This window comes from Hyperoodon ampullatus, assembly GCF_949752795.1.
Source record: "Hyperoodon ampullatus genome assembly, chromosome: 9".
In the NCBI taxonomy this organism is placed as follows: domain Eukaryota; kingdom Metazoa; phylum Chordata; class Mammalia; order Artiodactyla; family Ziphiidae; genus Hyperoodon; species Hyperoodon ampullatus.
The window spans coordinates 96,631,540-96,649,927 of NC_136922.1; the positions used below are offsets into that span (position 1 = coordinate 96,631,540).

General features: G+C 42.3%; 1 protein-coding gene across 1 annotated transcript in view; it reads left to right on the forward strand.

Annotated features, from left to right (window-relative positions):
• The window catches only part of MGAM (maltase-glucoamylase), a gene marked incomplete at both ends in the record, with an annotated part of 81,339 nt that overhangs the window by 33,041 nt on the left and 29,910 nt on the right, over positions 1 to 18,388 (forward strand). The window contains 13 exons of the mRNA XM_079711008.1: positions 1,029 to 1,113; positions 2,381 to 2,437; positions 2,974 to 3,098; positions 5,952 to 6,040; positions 6,697 to 6,746; positions 7,183 to 7,350; positions 10,089 to 10,241; positions 11,304 to 11,501; positions 13,515 to 13,669; positions 14,768 to 14,936; positions 15,213 to 15,309; positions 16,395 to 16,507; positions 17,556 to 17,681. Coding sequence (XP_079567134.1) covers positions 1,029 to 1,113; positions 2,381 to 2,437; positions 2,974 to 3,098; positions 5,952 to 6,040; positions 6,697 to 6,746; positions 7,183 to 7,350; positions 10,089 to 10,241; positions 11,304 to 11,501; positions 13,515 to 13,669; positions 14,768 to 14,936; positions 15,213 to 15,309; positions 16,395 to 16,507; positions 17,556 to 17,681 — 1,585 coding nt within the window. The remainder of the gene's footprint in view (positions 1 to 1,028; positions 1,114 to 2,380; positions 2,438 to 2,973; positions 3,099 to 5,951; positions 6,041 to 6,696; positions 6,747 to 7,182; positions 7,351 to 10,088; positions 10,242 to 11,303; positions 11,502 to 13,514; positions 13,670 to 14,767; positions 14,937 to 15,212; positions 15,310 to 16,394; positions 16,508 to 17,555; positions 17,682 to 18,388) is intronic.

Below are 18,388 nucleotides of genomic sequence, written 5' to 3' on the forward strand. Positions count from 1 at the left end.
GCAGAATTAGGAGCCGGAAGCCTTGTTTAGAAACCTGAGGATTGAAGATGGAGCTGGGAAGTGTACGGAACTGGCTTGAGACGGAGGCTGTGATAAAGGCGGGGACCCTGCCCCAGTCGCTCATGCCTTTGGTAGCATTTCTCAGGGCTTGAACAGTGGGAACAGTAATGCTCTGTGTACATGATGCAAAAAAACCCCAAAAACATGAAAATAGAGATATTAGGTTGAACTATGTTTGATGCTATGTAGATAAAAGCCTCAACCAGTTTTATTGGTTGGCTTTTAAGTGAATTCATTCTAACAGTTTTGAGCACAGATATTCTGAAAGCCACAGTGCCTGGATATTGGAGGATATACTTGCTGGTCATCAGTGGGGGCATCTTTGAGGTCTATATTGGTCATATCATAGAAAAAGAAAAAAGTAACCCAGGTCTCGCTTATTAAAAATTAACACAATAATTTTATAGTCTACGAAATAAAAGACTTTTTCTTGTCAAAATCAAAATACAGTTAATTCCCTTCTGTGTCTGACATTTTAGGCCCCCAGGCATATATTATTATAATATATATTATATATTCATTATTGTGGGTAAGTTCTAGCTATCTCCCAGAATCCTCTATTAAAAGGTAGGTATCCTAAAAGAGAAAAAAGTAAAGTTTTTGTCTACTTGTTTTGGGTGATCAGATCTAGTTCCTTTTGGATAGTCAGCTGAAGTTTTAAAATGTCTTGCTTGTTTTACTTATTTTTTTAAGGGGGATATGACAGATAGAATTATAGCCTGGAAGCTGCCTAGCATAGAGATACTGAAATAGGAACTTCTGTCCAAATTGGGGAAAGAATAGCTGGGTGCAGGGGCTAGGGAAGGTGGATCTGCCTGCAGGAGTGGGGAGACAGGGATTGAATAGGTGTCACGGAATAATTTTGGGAATTTGCCCAGGCAGGGAGCCTGCCCGTTTTAGACAGGCTTGGGGGAGAGCTGCCAGAAAGCACTGGCCCAAATGTCATTGAAAATTTCTCTGGTCTCTAGGTTCTACGAGGACAGCAACACTTGGGATGTGCAGCAACAGTTTTTATGGGGGCCCGGCCTCCTCATCACTCCGGTTCTGGCTGAGGCAAGTGTTCCTGCCAAGACACACTGGTGGTCTCTGTTCTGCTCCTGCTAACTCCAGACTCCTCTCTTCTTGGAGCCACTTGTCCTCTTTCTCTTCCAAACCCATTTCCAACATCTGTGGCTGGGGCAGCCTTGAAGAATGGTGTGTTGGAGTTTGGGGAAGATGGATATCTGATGGGTACACATTTTTGTCTCTAAAAGTCTTTTGTCCTTGACCAAGCTTCCAATCAGTATAGAAGCATCTACGGGTGCCTCTGGGTTTAAGAATTGTCCTATGTGTTGTCAGATTCTCATAGCAGATGATGACTTGTCCCAGGATGCAGAGGCAGGAGGGAGCAGTGACCCAGCACTCACTCTAAGGTCAGGGTGATCTGGGTGTGTTTGTTGTCTCTGCCACTTGGTACCAGTGCCGTCTGGGGGAAATTATGTGCTGCTTCCTCAGCTGTAAGATGAGATAATAATAGTATGTATCACTGGAGACTATTGGGAAGATTAAATGGGGTACGCAGTGTAAAGCTGGAATTTTAAAAAAATTATTCAGAATCCCACCCTCCAGCCCTGCCCTCTCTGCCAAGCCCAGCTTCAGAGCACTGATGTCTCACGGCACTTCTCTTACATCCTTTCCTCCAAGCAGAACTTGCCTCTCAACCAGTGAAGGGAGTCCCAGATTTTCCTGGTCCTTGTTTCATCACTTCTATACACCGTTGTGTCCTTGTTCCTTTTTCCACCTGGCTGCAATTGACTCTGCTAACTGGTCTGGTTTGTGTCTAGAGAAGGCTGTATTAGTTTCCTATCGCTGCTGTAACAAATTACCACAAATGCAGTGGCTAATAACAACAAAAATCTATTATCTTACATTTCTGGAGGTCGGAAGCCCCAAATGGGTCTCACTGGGCTAAAATCAGCATGTTGGTGGGGCCGGTTGCTTCTAGAGGCTCTAAGGGAGAAATCCATTTCCGTGCCTCTTCCACCTTCTAGAGGCTGCCCGCATTCCTTGTTCTGTCTCTTTACCTCGCTGTCATCACATCTGCTTCTGTGACTCTAAAGCTGGAATTTTTACCACAACACCTATTTCAATATTATGATTATTCCTAATATGGTTCCATCTGGGATTTTTCTTTGAGTGGCAAGTTATTGCCTCTGTTAGAAGAAAAGCACAAGTTGGTAGAGAAAAGAAAGGCCATTTATGCATTCTCATTTTGTGATTAAGGAGTTTTATCCCCTTCAGAGGCTGGGCCATAAAGGGCAATAGTTTGTTTTAATTTCAGGGTGCAGAGAAAGTGACAGCATATGTGCCTGATGCCGTCTGGTATGACTATGAGACTGTAAGTAGCTTTGACTTTTCTTAAACTCTTCAAGCTGCATAGACAAGATACGTCTGGGTAGACAGAAACATCTATCCATGCACTGAGGAATGTTTCTATCGTGTTTGCAGTGATTTCATAGCAGAGTCAATAAAGTGAGACGAAGTCACTCGACATCAGTCATGATGAAATCTGAAAAAGATACTTTCATATACTTTATTCATCAGCAAGATAAAGATGGGAGTAGAATGTCTCATGGGCAAATATTGGGGCCGATGGACAATTTGAGCCTGGTTATAAGTGAGATTCTTGTTCAGAAAACTATCAGTTTGTATAATGTATGTCAAATATCCTCAGCGTGATATATGTTCCCCAAGCCCCCAGCTGATCACAAAACCCGTTGTTCTTAAATTCTTTCCCTTTTCTTGCTTGATGCCTGACTAGATAGCAATTCAACTAGGTGGGAGAAGGAAAGAGCTGGAGATAACTCTGCGTGTGGTTAAGAGGTAGCGGTGATGTGCTCATGCCAATGTGTTTGATTTGTCTACGTGTGTCAGGGGGGCCGAGTGAAATGGAGGAAGCAAAAAGTGGAGATGGAACTTCCTGGAGACAAAATTGGACTTCACCTTCGAGGAGGCTACATCTTCCCCACACAGCAGCCAGCCACAACCACTGTAGCCAGGTATAGCATGGCTGGGAGTTTCCTTTAAGGGGGAGGCTGACAAACCTAGTTGTTTCTGTTCCCGTCTGTTGCCCATGTAGGAGATGCTGAAGCATTACGTGGAATGTGGGGAGGAAGGGTATGTGTGTGTGCGCGCGCGGGCGCGCATGTGTGTGTGTGTGTGGTCATCAAACTCTGTTCCCTGGATTTCTGTGGGCCTCTTCTGGGGAAGCTGTGATTTAGAGCTGCATCCAAATGGATTTTGAAAGACTTAATCCTGTCCTTCCTTAACCCCCCAACTTTCCCCTCGAAACATACTGACTGCTAGGATGGTGAACCTTCCTAGTTTTCCTAGGAACATGTCAGTTTTAGCCCTGAAAGTCTCATGTTTTGGGAAACATCTCAATTCCGGGCAAATGGGGTCTGTTGATCACTCCACCTGCCTTTATCAGACCATCATTCTACCATGCTATGCACTCGACTCTTCATTCTCATTTCTAGGGAGTGAGGTCCACTTTCCACTCCCCTATAATCTCAATTTCCTGTTTCTTTCTTCCCACTGAGCCATTTCTTTCTTGTGATGCAAAACGTGGTTCAGAAATTACTTCCTGTGCACTTCATATCTCCTTCATGTCACTAATTTCTCCTTGATGATTCTTTGATGCTCAAATTATAGACTCCATTTGTACTAAAGAGGCACACATTCACATCTGTGTCTCTAAATGTATTAGCTAATTTGCTTTTAATAGATGTAGTTTTTTGGAGGTTAGAAGTCTTTTTCTTTTGAACCTTCCTTACTGCCATAATTTTTCAGATTTAAACTTTTGTGATACTGATGGAAAATACATACATATCCAAATACTACCTGGTTTCTTTTTCTCTAACTATTCAGCTTCATGCTGTTCTGCACACTGATACCAAAATTGTCTTTCCAAAGTGAAGATCTCAATTTGTTGCCTCCCAGATTAAAGTCTAAATTCTATCATTAGTAGGTTGTTCAAGGCCAACCATAATCTGGTTTCAAGTTAACCTGTGTCTCCTGACACACCTTACCACACACCTATAGAACAGCCATGCCAAAAATCTTGTTATTCTCCAAACATACTCATCTATTTCCCTGCATTTGGGCTTCAGCACTTATTACCCTTTTCAGCATTCTTTGCCTGATACATTCTTAATCATCTTCCAAATTACACTCTGATTTCATCTGCGAGAAATCTTCCCCAACAATTCCAGCAGAGGGTGTGCTGCCACTTCCAATTTTCTGGTCTTTTTTTTTTGCGGTACGCAGGCCTCTCACTGTTGTGGCCTCTCCCGTTGCGGAGCACAGGCTCCGGACGTGCAGGCTCAGCGGCCGTGGCTCACAGGCCCAGCCGCTCTGCAGCATGTGGGATCTTCCCGGACCGGGGCATGAACCCATGTCCCCTGCATCGGCAGGCGGACTCCCAACCACTGCGCCACCAGGGAAACCCTTCTGGTCATTTTTTAATACTTTTTTTCCCTTAATATTGTTAAGTATTTCAGTCATAGTTATTCTATACTTTGTAACTGAAAAGTCTATTATCTAAAATCCTTAGTGGAATCTAAATCTATTGTTAGTTGTTTTTGCCAACTTTCTTTCATGTTGGCTTGTTACCTCGTGTATTTAGTAATTTTTTGGTTTTTCAAATGTGGTGATCTCAAGGATCCAAATAGGTCTCATTCCCCCAGAGATGATTAGCCTGCTCTTTGGTTGCAAGCCAGGACTGCTGTCAACTTGGGTTTCACATTAGCACCCTTCAAGGACCATGTGTTTAATTTATCTAGGGCCAAGTAGTATTTTAGTGGGTGAGTCCTTAAGAGTACACAGTGTCCTCCAGAATATCTAGGCCACCATACTGCTCCAAGTGTCACTGTGGACTCCTGTAAGGATTTTAACTTTTGTGTCACTCTTTACTTTCTGTTTTGACTATTTGGTGAATATGTTTCATCTTTCTTACAATATTTAAGGTCATCAATGTAGTTCTGGTCTATTTGTTTTTGTATCTCTTAGACTTCCTAGCAATGAAAGCTATTCAGTACATGCGTGTTAAGTGAAAGCAGGTGATTTTGTTGACACTGGAACCTGGCTTGCACAGGGCACAGTGGAAGGCTGACCTATGAAAGAATATAATAGGGGGTGTGAGGGATGCAACAGGAGTAGGAAATCGGGAGGTGGTCTAGAGGAGGGGTGAAATAAGGAGAGATTTAAATGCAGTTGCTCCTTCTTTCTCCCTCTTTCTCTATGTGCATCTATTTCAGCATCTTTTGAGTAGTGTTTTGTGTTTTATATTCTGAGTTATAAAGCAGATAATTAGAATGTTTTCTTTTTCTCTCTTGTAATGAACTAATAATAAATAATCAAATTAGGAAAATTGCCATTATATAGATGGACCTTATTGTATTTTCTTGCTTTCTGAGTCAACATGGTTCTTAGGCAGGGAACAAATATATCCCCCCTGCAGTTAATACTTTTCCTCCATGTATCAGCTGTAAAATGATTAGGCTGAACCAATTATTGTCTCAGATTTCTTTCTCTTCTAATAGCCTGTATTCAAAATAATAATAGCATCAGCAGGTTTTATTGTAGCTATTGCAGTGATTCTGGTGATTAAATTCTTGCCTCCTTCATAGATGTTTATTGCTAAAGTTTAGAGTGGTGCTCTCGCCTGTGACATTACCCATTCTAGAAAGTGATACCCCTGTTGATTTTGCCTTTGTGCCTGAAGAAAAGCAGAGCCATCTGCTGCTAGTAACCTGTCCAATTTGAAATCTGATAGAATCCTTCACAGCTCATTTAGCAAAATTCTTTGAGTCCCAAGTCTTTGCCTCTCACATAAATCTTGTTTCTCACAGTCGAAGGAACCCTCTTGGTCTTATCATTGCCCTGGATGACAACAAAGAAGCAAAAGGCGAACTTTTCTGGGATGATGGGGAAACGAAAGGTAAGCACAATGTTGCCGTTTCCAAACCTGCATCTTCGAGTTACTCCTGCTGGTCATTCAGCGGTGGGAGAAATCTCACCAGGCCCAGTAACATTAATCACTCGAGAGAAGAATTTTGATTTCGGTTGTGCTGTTCAGGAATAGTGGTAGTTGGACCACAGGTGGAAGGAAAACACATCTCTACCTCTTAGAATTCTCCCACTGGCCAGCTGCATATATAGGCTCTCATTGTATTATCAAATGGCACCTGAAAGAAATGTTTTCTAGACTGTTTCTGCCATTCAGTGCACACATCTTCCCTGCAAATACTTAGGAACAAACGTGGATGATGTGTAAAACCTACCTGTGCTAGTCAGGCAGTGAGAAGACACCTTTCTAGTGCACCCGAATCTAGCCATGCTTCTTAATCTGTCTCCAATACATTAACGATTCTTGTGGCTCAAGCTTAGGAAACAGCTTCACTTGAGGCATATGCCATGGAAGCGAACCTTTTCAAGGTTAAGGTAGGAAGCAAAAGGGAAAACAGTGTCTTGGCCTTGGAAACTCTCTCTCTAATCTTGTCATTCTCAACATGTAGCTTCAAGGAGTGCCAGGATGAAATCTGTCCTTCTGTAGTGGGCAGGCCAGAGTCTGACTTGTTTTAATCTCACTTTCAGATACTGTGGCCAATAAAGTTTACCTCTTATGTGAGTTCTCCGTCACCCAAGTGAGTAGTATATTTTTATGAATCTTAAGTGTGGGCTTTTATCTGACCATTAGCTCATATGTGTTTGTGAATGTGTGTAATAATTATATTTGTAGCTTCATTTATAACAGTAGGTGACCACATTTCAGTTTATGACTTAACACCTAATAATTGAATCATTCATGTTAGTAAAAAGAGGCAATGATATGGGTAAATCAAAGCAGTCTTTTTAAATGAAGTTTAAAAAAATTTCTCTCTCTGTATGTGTGTTTTTCTCTCTCTCTCTCCTTTTTCCACCCCCCTCAGGGGAAAAATAAGTTTGTACTTGAGCACACATTAGTAGAGACAGCTAAGAGCCAGTCGGAGCGGTTTTGAGTATCTCGTCTAGGATGAAGTATTGGAGTGATTTGAGAATATGTGTATTTAAGGCAGATCTTTGTACTTAACTGTTTTGCAGAACCACTTGGATGTGAAGATTTTGCAGTCAACCTACACAGACCCCAATAATTTAGCATTTAAAGAGATTAAAATCCTTGGGACCCAGGAACCTACCAATGTTACAGTGAAACACAACGGTGTCGAAATTCAAGTTTCTCCTAATGTCACTTACGATTCTAACCTCCAGGTAAAACCCCATTTTGTTGAGATAGTTTGTAAAGAATTCTTCATTGCTTATGATGTTCCTTCTTGCCAAGGTTGCATGGGTTTCTGAAGGACCAGAGCACACTCTGAAGACTGGGGTGGGGAGTCAGAGGGTTAGGACAGAAAAAAATAGAGTGGGCCAGAGCTGGGATTAACAAAGGAGCTGCTGAGACATGGGAGGAGGTAAACTGGTCTTTTCATCTTTATTCCCTTATCTGTCCCTCAGTCTTCTGTCGTCTCTGACTGGAACAGAAGAAGAGTGAAGTTAGGAGTGTCGGGAACAGGATTGGAGGAAAACTGGGTCTGAAAGCTGCTGATTGATTGATGCTAGAAGGGTTGAGGTGGGAGGTGGGATTCCCATTACTTAAAATTTCGAGGTGCTTTTTGTTTTTTTTTTTTCCTTTTACTGTATTGAGCTATATAGAGTCTCACTCCAACACATACATTTTTAGGAGATATTTTAAGTCAAAGAATTGGATAAGCTTAGCTAATGGCTACTCACTTGGTTAGGTGATAATAATAAAATAATTTTTCCTCACTTTTAATGAGGCCTGAAGTTCCTGGATAGGCTGTAATCAGCTCCTCTGAAATCTTAGTGTTATGAGGAATCCTTTCCTCCCCCCCACACTCCCTGCTACAGGTGCTCCAAATGATCTGGGATTGGGAGCTGCTGGGTCAGTGTGGTTTGTGAGGGACCGTCCAAATTTGGAGAAAATAAGTAAATTTAATCTTCTACTATAATGATATATTGGTTGCATTTGACATTTTGTCTTGACAACATACATTGAGGGTGCATACATTATAAAGTTAGAAATAAAGTATTATATGGCTAGTTGTGTGTACAGCAAAGTGCAAGCCATTTGAAAGATGCACATATAAAAATAAACTAATTAAATGTTTGATAAATATATTAATAAATATACAACCAAAGGAACTGTTTTATTGTTTGAATTTAGGTGGTGGAGAAACACATGAAACTATTGGGAAGGGGACAGGCAACCCAACCCTACCTCTAGGAAATGTTAATGTATATTCTGCCCAATTTCATGTTCAAAGCTTAACGGAGTCATTGAGCAAACCTTTGGAGACATCAGGGCTAGAGCTGGACCTTGAAAGATGGTACATCTGGTAGAGATTTGTTCAGCTGCAAGTGACAGTAGACTCAGCAAAATGGTAGTTTAAACAAATTGGGATTTTTTTCCCTTCTGGGATTGGAAGTTTAGGAAGTGGTCAGTTGCTGGCATTGGTTCAGTGGCTCAAGGTTGTCAGGGTTGAGGTCTTTTCTTCTCTTGTGATTGGAAATGGTGGCTTAATTCCAGTCACTCTAGCCTTGCTAGAGAACAAATAATAATAAACAAAGAAGAAGAAGCTGGAAGGAAAAGGGAAAGGTGAAGGTGAAGGGAAGGGAGGGACAGGCCCTTAAATTAAGAAAGAAATACTTGGCCAATGGACTTGCACTTACCTATTAATGGCCACAGCTGTGTTACATGGCTTCAAAAAAATAGTTCTTAATGGAGAACTTTAGTGCTCTAAACTGAAATAGTAAGAAGGGAATTTTACAGAGGGCAGGCAGCTAGCAGTAAATTCCACAGATAAGCACCATTTTCCTAGAAAGGGCATTTGCTTAGATGAAGCAGTCAAGGTTGAGTTATCAGAATAAGCCAGTCTCGGGACTAAGAATATCCTTTTGTTAGTCTGTGAGTACTGAATAACTAGAATAGGTAGGATCCACTTTTGGAAGGGGATCAGTTTGGACAGATTAACTTGTGGTCAGATTTTGGAGGGTTTTAGGTGCCAAAATAAGAAGGATCTGATCTGATTCTCAAAGGGTCTCATATTGATCCTTGAATCAATATGTGCCATTGTGAGAGCATTGTTCTGGGGTGGGGTTTGAGGTACAGGGAAGTGCAAGATGAATGTAGACTGGGGAGAGACTGGAAGAAGGATGATAATCCTTAGCATGAGATTTCATGCCTCTAGACAAATGAGAACTTTCACTATGGAAATTACTAATTAAAGAGGAGATGACCATAAGAAAAACACATAGAAGAATATTAAATGTTTGAATTAGTGAATGGGACTCAAAGAAAATGTCAAGTCTTGAGGCTCTGGGCTTGGGGAAGTGAAGAGGCTGGGATGTTAGAAATGGAAGAAAATGTAATGATTTTGCCAACTCACCAGTTTTGCAGTTGGTGAAACTGAGACCCAAGGAACTGAAATAGTTTGTCTACGTTTCCACAGTGGAATGGAGGGGAGAACCCCGGCCACACAGGATTCTTATTTCTGTGTTCTTGCCCCTACTCCAGACCAGTGGGGAATGCTGTTTGGGGAATGGAGGACAAAATGATGAACTCGGTGTGGGGTGACACCACGTGCTTGTGTGTGCTGCGCTACAAGGGGGCTGCAGAAGAGAGCCTTCCTGACAAAATAAGGATCAGAAGAGGAGTCAGGGGAGGAAAGAAAGGGGTGATTACAGAAGGCTGTAGTTGACCTGATTCTTTTCAAAATGTTATGTACAAATTCTGATAGAATTGTGCCATTGGCCCTGAGGTTACTGGTTAGATCTCTGCCCTCTCTCTCTTTGTGTAAGCTCCAGTGCTATATTGCTTAGATTGTTGAGAGCCTGGTCTGATTTCTATTTTCTTTCCTAAAAGAAGTTTCAGACCTTACAAGGTCTTTGTCCTGAGGGTACATTTGCTTGATACTTTCCCATTCTTACAGGTGGCCCTTATCACAGAAGTTGATCTTGTCCTGGGAGGAATATACACGGTGGAGTGGGATGTGAAGATAAGGGATGCAGAAAAAATAGACTGTTATCCTGATGAGAATGGTGCTTCTGCAGAAAACTGTACTGCCCGCGGCTGTGTCTGGGAGGTAACCGTAGTGACGGTGTTAATGTACATTAAAATCCCAGGATATTGAATATAGTTCCCTGTGCTATAGAGTAGGACCTTGTTGTTTATCCATCTTCTATATAACAGCTTGCATCTGCTAGCCCCAAACTCACAATCCATCCCTCCCCCACCCCCCTCCCCCTTGGCAACCTCAAGTCTGTTCTTTATGTCTGTGAGTCTGTTTCTGTTTTGTAGATAGGTTCGTTTGTGTCACAGTTTAGATTCCAAATATAAGTGATATATATGGTATTTTTTTTTCTCTGTCTGACTTACTTCACTCAGTACGATAATCCCTGGGTCCATCCATGTTGCTGCAAATGGCATTATTTCAGTCTTTTTATGGCTGCATAGTAGTCCATTGTATATATGTACCACATCTTCTTTATCCATTCATCTGGTGATGGACATATAGGCTGTTTCTATGTCCTGGCTATTGTGAATAGTGCAGCTATGAACATAGGGGTGCATGTATCTTTTTGAATTGTAGTTTTTTCTGGGTATATGCCCAGGAGTGGGATTGCTGGATCATACGTCAACTCTATTTTTAGTTTTTTGAGGGACCTCCATACTGTTTTCCACAGTGGCTGCACCAATTTACATTCCCACCAACAGTGTAGGAGGGTTCCCTTTTCTTCATACCCTCTCCAGCATTTGTTATTTGTAGACTTTTAAATGATGGCCATTCCTAACAGTGTGAGGTGGTACCTCACTGTAATTTTGTAAAATCCTCTACACTTAATCTACAATTTCACAAGCATAGCACCAGTGCCTATATCACTACTTAAAATCCATAGAAAGGGCAGACTTCCAAAGTAACCTGAGTTTTTATCTGGATGTGAAGAATAGGTAAGGATGGGAGTGGGACTTTTTTTTTACAAATATTTTACATGGAGACCAGGAATGAAAACTTATGTCACTACCAAAGAGTATATAAGAAAATGACTGGTTTTATCTTTATCTCCCTGCAAATTGCCTTTTCTAGCCCCTTTATATTTGATAATATTAGAACTCATGCTGAGCTGGATTTGGCTTTACTTTTCAGGTATCTGGTTCTCTTGGAGTCCCTTTTTGCTATTTTGTCAATGATCTATACTCTGTCAGTGATGTTCAATATGACTTACATGGGGCCACAGCTGTCCTCTCCTTAAAGTCTTCGTATGCCTACTTTTTGCCCTCCATACCTGTGAACTCCCTCCGTCTGAATGTGACCTACCATAAGGATAATATGCTGCAGTTTAAGGTATGTGTTTACAGTATACGTGTCAAGTACCTACTTGGCACTTTTCATGTCCATTAATTCTTTGCTAGTCAAGGTTACAGAACCCTGAAATCGGTCTGCTCTTCTAAGTTAGCCATGCTACAATATACTAGATCATTATCCTAAGAGTAATTGGAGACCATTGATGGAACAGTGACACCTGTTCTAAATTGCACTTTGAAACGATTACTGTGTCTACTGTAAGGAAAGTGGTTGGGAGGACAAGATTGAAAAAGGAGAGACAAGTTAGGAGGCTACTAGTTAGGAAATCCAGATGAGGGACTGAGCTTAAACCAGGAACAGAAAGGAGACAGAGAAGTGGACATCTTTGAGAGAATGAGAAGTAGCATTTTGGGATCTGGTGATTAATTACAAGTAGTCTATGAGGGAGAGAGAAGCATCAAGACGATTACCATATTTCTAGCTTGTGTCTTTATATGGATGGTGGTGACATTAACTGGGATGGGAAAACTGAAAAGGTTTGAGCTTAGGCAAAATAAAATAATGAGTTCAGTTCTGAACACTGAATTTGGGATATATGAAATACCTACAAGAGTGTACTGATCTCTTTCTCTCCCATGATGTAATTACATCTCAGGACAAGCGTTGGGCTGTTTTTGATATCTTTTTCACTATCGAATTGTAAGTTTCTCAAGGACAGGAATTTGTCCCTTCATCTCTGTGCTCCTGAAATGTAACACAAAGCTTAGGAGATAGTAAGTTCTCAAAAGTTTATTGAGAGAATAAATGAAAGATGCAGGCCAGTGTAGCATTGCTTGAAATGTTCTTGACAATCTGATATCAACCTGGACAGTGAGCTCTTTCACGTCTTCTAATGTAGGGATGATACTCTTTTATCTTTCTATCCTTACTGTAACACTGGCATGTGGTAAGCGCCTAATGGGTTGTTTTTTGTTTTTTGTTTTTGCGATACGCGAGCCTCTCACTGTTGTGGCCTCTCCTGTTGCGGAGCACAGGCTCCGGACGCGCAGGCTCAGCGGCCATGGCTCACGGGCCCAGCCGCTCCGCAGCATGTGGGATCTTCCCGGACCGGGGCACGAACCCATGTCCCCTGCACCGGCAGGCGGACTCTCAACCACTGTGCCACCAGGGAAGCCCCGCCTAATGGGTTTGAAATAAATGAACTTGATCAAGTTTCCAGGTTTAATTCTTTCCTATTCTACCTCCTGATTATATAGTAGCCTCTCCAAAATATTTGCCTCTTTCTTTTAATTCTCTGTGCCTTTGCATTTATATCTCTGCCAGGAAGCACTTGATTTTCATTCTGTGCTTGTTTAATGACTGAAAAGCTTTTTAAGACTCAGCCTTTTCCCTCATGAAACTGTCTCAGTCTTCCAGAAACATTGTTAGGCATTTCCTTTCCTATAACCTCACAATACTTCTGTTAGCTCTACATTAACACGTATCACTCAGGTAGTGTGGGCACCTCTCTTTCACTTTCCATTAGTATGTGGACTTCTTAAAAGCAATAACTGTGTCTTAGTTTAGTAATCCTTGTGTCTAGTACAGTATCAGGTAAGAATATAGTAGGTACTCAGTGAATCAATTTAGACCCCATTTTTAACAAGGACATCTATGATTATTTTAATCAAGTAGGGTTCATGTTTTTTGGGGGGGATTTTTTTTTCAGTTCAGAAGTGTTTTCAGGTATTCACATACAGTCACACACCCACACACCACACACAAAGTAATAAAGAATATATTCATAAATTCCAGACTGATTTCCCAAGGTAGAACCAATATCAAAGGAATGTGTTTATGTAATACAGGCTTTAAAAATGAGATATGACAGACTCAGATCAAAATAGTAAATGTGACATTGTTCTTTGATTTGTTAATTAACTTTCCAGTATCATGAGCTTAAAGAAGACAAATGTAGCATCCAGACTCTTTGTCAAAGACATCAAGTTTCTGCTAAGAGTATAGGTTTCAAGACAACTATACTTGCCTAAAATCTATTTCCTCTGGTCCTAGATTTATGATCCCAACAACAACCGGTATGAAGTTCCAGTCCCTCTCAACATACCCAGGGTTCCATCCAGCACCTCTGAGAGCCGACTCTATGATGTCCTCATTAAGAAGAATCCTTTTGGGATTGAAATTCGCCGGAAGAGTACAGGCACTGTAATGTAAATGGCTCTTAGTCTGACTTGGAATTGATGATTACCCGTATCATTGCCAGGTCCATTGTCTTTGGAGATATCTTGCTCAAAGCAACACACTGTCCATTTCCAGATTCATGAACAAGTTATTTCCTTCTGTTCCTATGAGAAACCTTTCGTGCCCTGGGAATAATTCCTGAGGCAGCTACATGTACCTACGGATTCATTCAACAAATGTTTATGGGGTGCCTTCTCCATAGTACGTGGTTATAGAAGATGAGGTCTTTCTTTTTATGACAAAAAATACTAAGGTAATAACAAAAATAATTTAAGTTAAAATATGTAGAGGTTTAGATAGTGACAACTGCTATGCAGGAAAAAGAACAGGGTAACTGATAATTATGGGGAGGTTACTGCTTTTAATACTATGGTCAGAGGTGTTCTCTCCAAGGAGGTGACATTTGAAATAGGACCTGGATGAGCAGAAGCAGCCTCCCCCATGGAGATGGGGGAGGAGTGAGAACACTTCAAGCAGATTGAGTAGTCAGTGCACAGACCAAGAAACAGGAGCCAACTTGCCTTATTAAGGGGACAAAAGTCCAATGTGGTGGCAGTAGTATCGTAAGTAAGGAGGTGAGTGGGGGGAGATGAGCCAGGGGTCCAGGTGGCTTCAGATCAGGAATGGCCTTGAAGACGTCACAAGATGTTTCAATGAGAATCACTGAAGAATTGCAAACGGGTTGACATGATGTGAGATGCTTAAAAAATAATCATTCTGGATGCCGTGTAGAAAGTGGACTATAGTGGGGCAAGGGTGGAAACTAGGCCTGCTGTGAAGTGGTGGCCGCTGAGATGGTGAGACTGATTGGATTTGGCATTCTGGAGGGACCAGTAGAAGGAGGTAGTGATAGAGGAAAATAGAAGAAAGAACTGGCTCCTGGGCTTGTATAGCAAGGGAGTCTATGATTATTTTAATCATATAGACTTTATGTTTTGTGTGGGAGGTCAACAGGGGGGTTCTGGGTGGGAGGAGGAAATCAAGAGTTCAATTTCCCTGAGAAGTCAGTTGCTTGAAGCTATTAGAACAGCCCGTTTCTTTTGCAAACATACCCTTTTGTGTTGCAGTTGGGACTCTCAGCTCCTTGGCTTCACCTTCAACGACATGTTCATCCGCATCTCCACCCGCCTCCCCTCCCAGTACCTCTATGGCTTTGGGGAAACTGAGCACACAGCCTTTCGAAGAGACTTGAACTGGAACACGTGGGGAATGTTTTCCCGAGACCAACCCCCGGGGGTAAGGGCAGAGCATTTGGGATCTGTGTCTTTGCCTCTGTCCACCCACACTGTGTATGCTTCATGTTTCATCTTTCCAGCACCCAACTTGGATGGTCACATTCTGCTTTTAGGCCAGTGGGCCAATTCTCGGGTTTCTTTGTTTCTTGTGTGTTTATTTCACAGAGAAGACTAGACATACCTTATCAATCGATTTGTTGAGTTTCTTTCTCAATCTCTGTCTTTTTTCCCCCTTTGTCTTCTAACCTCCTGCCACTTCTCCCCATGACTCTCCCAGTACAAGAAGAATTCCTATGGTGTCCACCCCTACTACATGGCACTGGAGGAGGATGGCAATGCCCATGGGGTCCTGCTGCTGAACAGCAACGCCATGGGTAAGATGATGCTGGCATCTCCCCTTACTTTTGTGAGTCAGTCATCCTTGAGGAACTTCAGAATGTGTTTGATCATGTTGCCCCTGAAGTCAAAATTATTATCTTGTGGAGAGTGCTTTTAATTTTTTTTCTTCATTCTCTTTAGCAGTTCTGTTTATTTCAATTCAGTAACGTGTAGTAATAAGAATTAACTCTTATTTGGCATAAACAACGTAAGAAGGGGTAGCAAAACCAAGCAAGTCCCAAGTATCCTGGAGGTCAGCCAGTGGGAGCCACTAATATAATTTGAATTAGTGATGAAGCTGGGGGTCAGAGCACTCGCTCTGGGGGTGCGAGGGTGTACAGAAAATTTGCGTGGTATATTGAAAAGGGGGTGGAAAATCAGGAAGTGGGGTTAAAAATCATGCTTGTGAAGACTGGTGAAATCTGAATATGGCCTCTACCTGAGTTAATAGTATTATATCAACATCACTTTCCTGGTTTTGACAATGTACAATGGTTATGTAAGAAGTTATCATTAGGGCTTCCCTGGTGGCGCAGTGGTTGAGAGTCCTCCTGCCGATGCAGGGGACACGGGTTCGTGCCCTGGTCCGGGAGGATCCCACATGCCGCGGAGCGGCTGGGGCCGTGAGCCATGGCCGCTGAGCCTGCGCATCCGGAGCCTGTGCTCTGCAACGGGAGAGGCCACGGCGGTGAGAGGCCCGCGTACCGCAAAAAAAAAAAAAAAAGAAGTTATCATTGGGGGAAGCTGGGTGAATTGTCCAAGAGAACTCTTAGTACTATTTTTGCAACTTCTTGTAAGTTTTAAACTATTCTGAAATAAAAATGATAATAACAATTTTAAAAGAGCAAGAGGACAAAACATATAATAAGGTAATAAGTGCATGAAAGGGAAGAAAATCCAAGCACAGATTACCCTGCAGACCTTCACTTAACTTTTAAAATTCTGTGTAGGTATAGTACAAAATACCTTCTCTCAGTACTCTACAATAAGGAGGCATAGGAAGAGGGAGAATGTATGAATTTCAAAGGTAATTTCTCACTTGAAGGTTTCCATATTGATTGGTATTTTCCTACATTTCCAGATGTGACATTCCAGCCCTTGCCTGCCTTGACATACCGTACCACAGGAGGAATTCTGGACTTCTATGTCTTCTTGGGGCCAACTCCAGAGCTTGTCACTCAGCAGTACACTGAGGTAGGAGGGAATTCAACTGGTTACCAAGTATTTATGCAGCACATTCTGTAGTTCTTAGATGATAACTAGAATTGTTGGTCTTTCTGGGAGACAGGTAGGCTGTAGAATAAGGAACAATAAATACATCCTGATAACCGTTATATTCTCTATAACCGTTATAGCCTCTCAGAGCATTGCAGACTAGCAGAAGTATCAATAGTAGTGGTGCCACTGGTGGTAGTTGGCAGTGACAGTGGTAGTAGTGGCGGTGGTGATGGTGGTGGTGGTGGTGATGATGGTGGTGATGATGGTGGTGGCAGTGAGGGTGGTGATTGTGGCGATGGTGGTGATGGTGGTGGTGGTGGTGATGATGGTGGTGGCAGTGGTGGCAGTGAGGGTGGTGATTGTGGTGGTGAGGGTTGTGGTGGTGATGATGGCGATGGTAGTAATGGTGGTGGTGGCAGTGAGGGTGGTGGCAGTGAGGGTGGTGATTGTGGTGGTGAGGGTTGTGGTAGTGGTTGTGGTCATAGGGGTCCCAACAGTTGCTTTGGCAGCAGCAACAAACACAGACATAAAACTTACTATATGTCACTGATACGTTACTTGTTGCATGTCAGAGCACCTTACATACGTTAACTCATTCAGTCTTCACAAAAACACTATGATACAAATATATTATTATCCTCAATTTACAAGTGAAGAAACAGATAAGAAGAGGTTATTTCACTTTTGCCCAGAGTCACATAGCCAGCAGAGACTGGATCCCATATGGTTACCCAGACATTTTGGTATTTTGCTTCTGAATTTCGTGTTCTTAACCAGTAAGCTGGTCTGCCACTAGGAATCAGAGTAAAATCAGGTTTTCCAAGCCTCCTAGGGAGAGAGGTCAAGTCTGGCAGGAAGCTTTCTCCAAGTTATCTCAGTGGCTCTGCATCCTCTTAGTTTCTCTCTGGATACGAATTTGTTGATTATCTAACTGGGGACACTGGAAAAATATTCTTATTACTTCGTGTACAACTTTAACCCAGATTCTTCTTTTTAAGGACTAAATTTTCTGTTTATTTTCTAGTTGATTGGTCGGCCAGTGATGGTTCCTTACTGGTCCTTGGGGTTTCAGCTGTGTCGCTATGGATACAAGAACGACGCTGAGATTGGTAGCTTGTATGATGAGATGGTGGCTGCCCAGATCCCCTATGTACGTTGTCAGTCTGTGGGTTACTGGCTCTGGGACCGCATGGCCAACCCTTGTCTCTGTATCTGGATTAGTTTGTCTGATTTTTATCAGGTTCTATAAAATTACAAAGTACTTTCTCATACAGTATCACACTTAGCCTCACCCCTACCCAGTAGTAGTATAAGGGGGGGGATGTCATTGTCCCCAGCTTGAAGAGTCACAGTGATTTGCCAAAGGAGGAAGGCATTGGGTCAGCCCTGAGGGCTCTTTCTGCTAGATCATGCTTCCGTTTCTTTCACATGACTTCACAACATCTAGTCAAAAACATTCTTGCTACTGTAAAAATGTTGCCCAGAGAGTAGTTTTGCTTAATTAAAAGAAATTGACTGGGCTTCCCTGGTGGCGCAGTGGTTGAGAGTCTGCCTGCCAATGCAGGGGACATGGGTTTGTGCCCCAGTCCGGGAAGAACCCACATGCCGTGGAGTGGCTGGGCCCGTGAGCCATGGCCACTGAGCCTGCGCATCCGGAGCCTGTGCTCCACAACGGGAGAGGCCACAACAGTGAGAGGCCCGCGTACCTAAAAAAAAAAAAAAAAAAAAAAAGAAATTGACCCAAATTCAGTCAGACCACTGTGTGTGTAGATATAACCTCAGTTCCAACGCTTTGCTGGCACTGCAGCCCAGTGTTCCCACAGCTTTGAGCTAATTCCTGGTTGAATGTAGGGATCT